General features: G+C 53.9%; 1 protein-coding gene across 1 annotated transcript; it reads left to right on the top strand.

Annotated features, from left to right (window-relative positions):
* Positions 1–765: 765 nt before the first annotated feature.
* Positions 766–6,796, top strand: LOC127909655 (basic proline-rich protein-like). Its single transcript, XM_052471809.1, has 9 exons — positions 766–774; positions 896–1,198; positions 1,926–2,428; positions 2,585–2,817; positions 3,869–3,971; positions 4,858–5,064; positions 5,221–5,685; positions 5,900–6,112; positions 6,607–6,796. Exons 1-9 carry the CDS (start codon positions 766–768, stop codon positions 6,794–6,796), a joined length of 2,226 nt encoding a protein of 741 aa, XP_052327769.1.
* Positions 6,797–7,587: the final 791 nt, after the last annotated feature.

Here is a 7,587-nt window from a genome sequence, read left to right on the forward strand (position 1 = left end):
CCAGACCTAGACACAGAGACTCATACCCAGAGACCCAGACCCAGACCCAGAACCAGACCCAGAGACCCAGACCTAGACACAGAACCAGACCCAGAGACCCAGACCCAGAACCAGAGACCCACAGGCCCAGTGACCCAGACCTAGACCCAGAGACCCACAGACCCAGTGACCCAGACCTAGACACAGAGACTCATACTCAGAGACGCAGACCCAGAACCAGACCCAGAGACCCAGAGACCCAGACCTAGACACAGAGACTTATACCCAGAGACCCAGACCTAGACACAGACACAGACACAGAGATTCATACCCAGAGACTCAGAAGGAAAACTCAATGCTAATGGGCGCATTGCGGACATTTTGTACAGTTTCTGACCTGAACTACACAAGTATACAAGTAACTCTAAACTTCAACTCACAGTTTGTTGCACGCACATAACAAATATTAGCCAGAAAGGCTCTTTATCCAGGAGTGGATTCTCTGCTGTTACCAAGCGAATGCTTGATTTTGGAAGAAGCCAAACATAACTAGCTACTAAATTAGAAAATCAAATGAACTACTGCAGATAATTTAGAGAGTTAACTTAATAGTTAAAAGATATCTAGCTGGTAAACATTTAGTTGTGAGTTAATGTAATTAGATAACCTGGTGCATGCTGAACAACAGTGCGTGACTCACAAGGCTTCAGTCTCTCGTTGTCGTTGTGTGCTTGTAAACAAACACCACGTGACACGTGACTGGGGACTACCGTAAGCTTCATAATAATGTTTCAGGTGAAATGAAGAATGTGATGTTCTTTATCTCCTAACGGATTGCACAAGTTGAGGTTTTTACTTAAAAAGTAGCTCCAAATGTTCAAATGTATTAAAAACGACCCAGAGAATATAGACCCAGAGACCCAGACCCAGAGACCCAGCAACCCAGCAACCCAGACCCAGAGACCAATCCACAGAGACCCAGAGACCCAGAGACCTAGAGACCCAGAGACCTAGTGACCCAGACACCCAGAGACCCAGCGACCCAGACCCAGAGACCAAGACCCAGAGACCCAGCGGCCCAGACCCAGAGACCAAGCCCCAGAGACCCAGAGACCCAGAGACCCAGCAACCCAGAGACCAAGACCCAGAGACCCAGCAACCCAGAGACCACGACCCAGAGACCCAGACCCAGAGACCAAGACCCAGAGACCCAGACCCAGTATAGAGAGACAGGGAGGACAGGGAGGGATAGAGAGATAGACTGAAGGAAGGATGGAATGATGAGAGGAGGTGGAATGAAGACATTGTTTGATAGAAAGATGATGAACGGGTAGATGGAGAGAATGAAGATCACACTAGTGAGAAAGGAAGAGGGAGGGTCATGTGAGGTGTAAACCACTTAAAAGTCCTCCCTGCTCTACAGTGGTCTGGCCTGCTGCTTTACTCTGGTCGGCACTAAATCTAGATGACGCAAGTTAGACTGAGCGTCTGCTAAATGACTTAAATGTAAATGTAAATGTAAACACAGACCTTAATTTAGCACCACAGAGAGAGAGAGTGATGGGGAGAGAAAAAGGGTGAGAGGGAGAGGGAGAGAGAGAGAGAGAGAGCGATGGGGAGAGAGAGAGAGAGAGAGAGAGGGGGAGAGAGAGAGAGGGAGAGAGAGAGGGAGAGAGAGAGCGAGAGAGAGAGAGAGAGAGAGGGAGAGAGAGAGAGAGAGAGAGGGAGAGAAAGAGAGAAAGAGAGAGGAGAGAGAGAAGGAGAGAGAAAGAGAGAGAAAGAGAGAGAGAGAGAGAGAGAGAGAGAGAGAGAGAGAGAGAGAGAGAGAGAGAGAGAGAGAGAGAGAGAGGGAGGGAGAGAAAGAGGATGGCAAGAGCAAAAATCAGACAGAGAGATAAGAGTAAATATGCATGTAATTATAATATGTTATTCGACTAGCACAGTAGCCAGGAACACTACCTCCACAACCACCACCACCTCCACAACCACCTCCACCTCCACAACCACCACCACCTCCACAACCACCACCACCTCCACCACCTCCACAACCACCACCACCTCCACCACCTCCACAACCACCACCACCTCCACAACCACCACCACCTCCACCACTACCTCCACAACAACCACCTCCACAACCACCTCCACCTCCACCACTACCTCCACCACCTCCAGCACCTCCACCACTACCTCTACAACCACCACTACCTACATCACCATCTCCACCACCTCCATCACATCCACGACAACCTCTACAACCACCACCACTTCCACCACCTCCCCCACTATCTCCAAAACCGCCACCACCTCCACCACCTCCACCACTACCTGCACCACCACCACTAACTCTACAACCACCACTACCTCCACCACCACCTCCACCACCACCACCACCATCTCCAAAACCGCCACCACCTCTACCACTACCTCCACCACCTCCACCACCACCACTACCTCTACAACCACAATCACAATCACTACCACCTCCACAACCACCACTACAACCACAACCTCTACAACCACCACCGCTACAACCACCACCAGAACCACCACCTCTACAATCACCACTACCTCCACCACCACTACCTCCACCACTACCTCTACAACCACCTCCACCTCCTCCACCACCACCACCACCTGCACAACCACCACCTCCACCACTACCTCCACAACCACCTCCACTACTACCTCCACCACCCCCACCACCTTCACCACTACCTCTACAACCACCACCCCCTCCACCACAACCACCACCTCCACAACCACCACCACCACCACCTCCATCTCTACCGCTAAAACCACCACCACCTCCACCACCACCACCTCAACCACCTCCACAACACCACCACCACCTCCACCACCTCTACAACCACCACCTTTACAACCACCACCAGATCCACCACCACCTCCATCACTACCGCTAAAACCACCACCACCTCCACCACCAGCACCTCAACCACCTCCACAACACCACCACCACCTCCACCACCCCCACCACCTCTACAACCACCACCACCACCACCTCTACAACCACCACCTTTACAACCACCACCAGATCCACCACCTCTACACTCACCACTACCTCCACCACAACTACTTTCACCAACTCCATCACTACCTCTACAACCACCACCACCTCCACCACCACCTCCACCACTACCTCTACAACCACCTCCACATCCACCACTACTTCTAAAACCACCACCACCTCCACCTCTACCTCCTAAACCACCACTACCTCCACCACCTTCACCACTACATCCACCACCTCCAGCACCTCCACCACTACCTCTACAACCACCAGCACCTCCACCACTACCTCTACAACCACAAGCACCTCCACCACTACCTCTACAACCACCACCACCACTACCTCCACCAATACCTCTCCACCACTACCTCTCCACCACTACCACTATCTCTACAACCACCACTACCTCCACCACCACCACCACCACCTCAACCACCTCCACAACACCACCACCACCACCTCCACCACCTCCACCACCTCTACATCCACCACCACCTCTACAACCACCACCTTTACAACCACCACCAGATCCATCACCCACAATCACCACTACCTCCACCAGCACTACCTCCACCAACTCCACCACTACATCTACAACCACCACCACCTCCACCACCTCCACAACCACCACCACCACTACCTCTACAACCACAACCACTACCTCCCCTACTATCTCCAAAACCGCCACCACCTCCACCACCTCCACCACTACCTCCACCACCACCACTAACTCTACAACCACCTCCTCCACCACCACCACAACCTGCACAACCACCACCTCCACCACTACCTCCACAACCACCTCCACTACTACCTCCACCACCCCCACCACCTTCACCACTACCTCTACAACCACCACCCCTCCACCACAACCACCACCTCCACAACCACCACCACCACCACCTCCATCTCTACCGCTAAAACCACCACCACCTCCACCACCACCACCTCAACCACCTCCACAACACCACCACCACCTCCACCACCTCCACCACCTCTACAACCACCACCTTTACAACCACCACCAGATCCACCACCACCTCCATCACTACCGCTAAAACCACCACCACCTCCACCACCAGCACCTCAACCACCTCCACAACACCACCACCACCTCCACCACCTCCACCACCTCTACAACCACCACCACCACCACCTCTACAACCACCACCTTTACAACCACCACCAGATCCACCACCTCTACACTCACCACTACCTCCACCACAACTACTTTCACCAACTCCATCACTACCTCTACAACCACCACCACCTCCACCACCACCTCCACCACTACCTCTACAACCACCTCCACATCCACCACTACTTCTAAAACCACCACCACCTCCACCTCTACCTCCTAAACCACCACTACCTCCACCACCTTCACCACTACATCCACCACCTCCAGCACCTCCACCACTACCTCTACAACCACCAGCACCTCCACCACTACCTCTACAACCACAAGCACCTCCACCACTACCTCTACAACCACCACCACCACTACCTCCACCAATACCTCTCCACCACTACCTCTCCACCACTACCACTATCTCTACAACCACCACTACCTCCACCACCACCACCACCACCTCAACCACCTCCACAACACCACCACCACCACCTCCACCACCTCCACCACCTCTACATCCACCACCACCTCTACAACCACCACCTTTACAACCACCACCAGATCCATCACCTCTACAATCACCACTACCTCCACCAGCACTACCTCCACCAACTCCACCACTACATCTACAACCACCACCACCTCCACCACCTCCACAACCACCACCACCACTACCTCTACAACCACAACCACTACCTCCCCTACTATCTCCAAAACCGCCACCACCTCCACCACCTCCACCACTACCTCCACCACCACCACCACCACTAACTCTACAACCACCACCTACACCACCACCTCCACCACCTCCACCACTACCTCTACAACCATCACCACCTCCACCACCTCCACAACTACCTCCAAAACCACCACTACCTCCACCACCACCACCACCACCACCATCTCCAAAACCACCACCACCACTACCTCTACAACCACAACCACTACCACCTCCACAACCACCACCACAACCACAACCACAACCTCTACAACCACCACCGCTACAACCACCACCAGAACCACCACCTCTACAATCACCACTACCTCCACCACCACTACCTCCACCACTACCTCTACAACCACCTCCACCACCTCCACCACCACCTCCACCACCACCTGCACAACCACCACCTCCACCACTACCTCTACAACCACCTCCACTACTACCTCCACCACCCCCACCACCTTCACCACTACCTCTACAACCACCACCCCCTCCACCACAACCACCACCTCCACCTCCACAACCACCACCACCACCACCTCCATCACTACCGCTAAAACCACCACCACCTCCACCACCACCACCTCCACCACCTCCACCACCTCTACAACCACCACCGCTACAACCACCACCAGAACCACCACCTCTACAATCACCACTACCACCACCACCACGACCTCCACCACTACCTCTACAACCACCTCCACCACCTCCACCACCTCCTCCAACACCACCTGCACAACCACCACCTTCACCACTACCTCTACAACCACCACCCCCTCCACCACAACCACCACCTCCACCACCTCAACCACCTCCACAACACCACCACCACCTCCACCACCTCCACCACCTTTACAACCACCACCAGATCCACCACCTCTACAATCACCACTACCTCCACCACCACTACCTCCACCAACTCCACCACTACCTCTACAACCACCACCACCTCCACCACCTCCACCTTCACCTCCACCTCCACCACCACTTCCAAACCACCACCACCTCCACCACTACCTCTACAACCACATCCACCTCCACCACCTCCACCTCTAAAACCACCACCACCTCCACCTCTACCTCCTAAACCACCACTACCTCCACCACCTTCACCACTACACCCACCACCTCCAGCACCTCCACCACCACCTCCACCACTACCTCTACAACCACCACCACCACCACCACCACCACCACCACCACCACCACCACCACCTCCACCACCTCCACCACTACCTCCACCACTACCTCTCCACCACTACCTATCCTCCACCACCACCACCACTACCTCTACAACCACCACTACCTCCACCACCACCACTTCAACCACCTCCACAACACCACCAACACCACCACCACCTCTACAACCACCACCTTTACAACCACCACCAGATCCACCACCTCTACAATCACCACTACCTCCACCACCACTACCTCCACCAACTCCACCACTACCTCTACAACCACCACCACCTCCACCACCTACAACACCTCCACCACCTCCACCACCACCACCAACTCCACCACTACCTCTACAACCACCTTCACCTCCACCACTACCTCTAAAACCACCACCACCTCCACCACCTTCACCTCTACCTCTTAAACCACCACTACCTCCACCACCTTCACCACAACATCCACCACCTCCAGCACCTCCACCACTACCTCTACAACCACCACCACCTCCACCACTACCTCTCCACCACCACAACCACAACCACCACTACCTCTACAACCACCACTCCCTCCACCACCACCTCAACCACCACCTCCACCACCTCCACAACCACCACCTCCACCGTTACCTCTACAACCACCTCCACCTCCACCACTACCTCTACAACCACCACCCCCTCCACCACCTCCACCACCACCACCACTACTTCCAGCTGCTCAACCTTCCCTATTTCTCCTCATCCTCTAGTTTTGACATAGAGGAGTCACTCTCACTCTTTGTTTTCTTTCTCCCTGTGCTTTCAAGAATTTCTGCAATGCTTCCCAGGAATTTGGAGTTTGTTGACTTTGGTTTGGGATAAAAGGTGTAGCCTAGTCTGTTCTCCCCGCTGATCTTACAGGCGATTAGATAGCCTCAATGTGAGCTGATGCTGACTCATAGGGTCCGAGACAGATGACTCATGGGTATGCTTCCCAAATGGCACCCTACTCCCTATATAGGGCACTACTAAGCTAAGGACCCTGGGACTAAACACCATCGTCTGGAAATGGATCCTGGACTTCCAGACGGGCCGTGCCCAGGTGGTAAGGGTAGGCAACAACACATCTGCCATGCTGACCTTCAAAACAGGGGCACCTCAGGGGGGAGTGCTTAGTCCCCTCCTGTACTTCCTGTTCACCCACGACTGAGTGGCCAAGCACGACTCCAATACCACCATTAGGTTTGCTGACAACACAGAGATGATTGTGGACTACAGGATAAGGAGGAGCGAGCCATGCCTCCATTCTCATCGGCAGGGCTGTAGTGGAGCAGGTTGAGAGCTTCAAGTTCCCTGGTGTGAACATCACCAACAAACTAGAATGGTCCAAACACAACAAGACAGTCGTGAAGAGTGCACAACAAAGCCTATTCCCCCTTAGGAAACGAAAAAGATTTGTCATGGCTCCTCAGATCCTCAAAAGGTTCTAAATCTGCAACAACGAGAGCCTCCTGACGGGTTGCATCACTCCCTGGTATGGCAACTGCTCGGCCTCTGACCG

Source organism: Oncorhynchus keta, chromosome 19, assembly GCF_023373465.1.
Source record: "Oncorhynchus keta strain PuntledgeMale-10-30-2019 chromosome 19, Oket_V2, whole genome shotgun sequence".
NCBI lineage: Eukaryota > Metazoa > Chordata > Actinopteri > Salmoniformes > Salmonidae > Oncorhynchus > Oncorhynchus keta.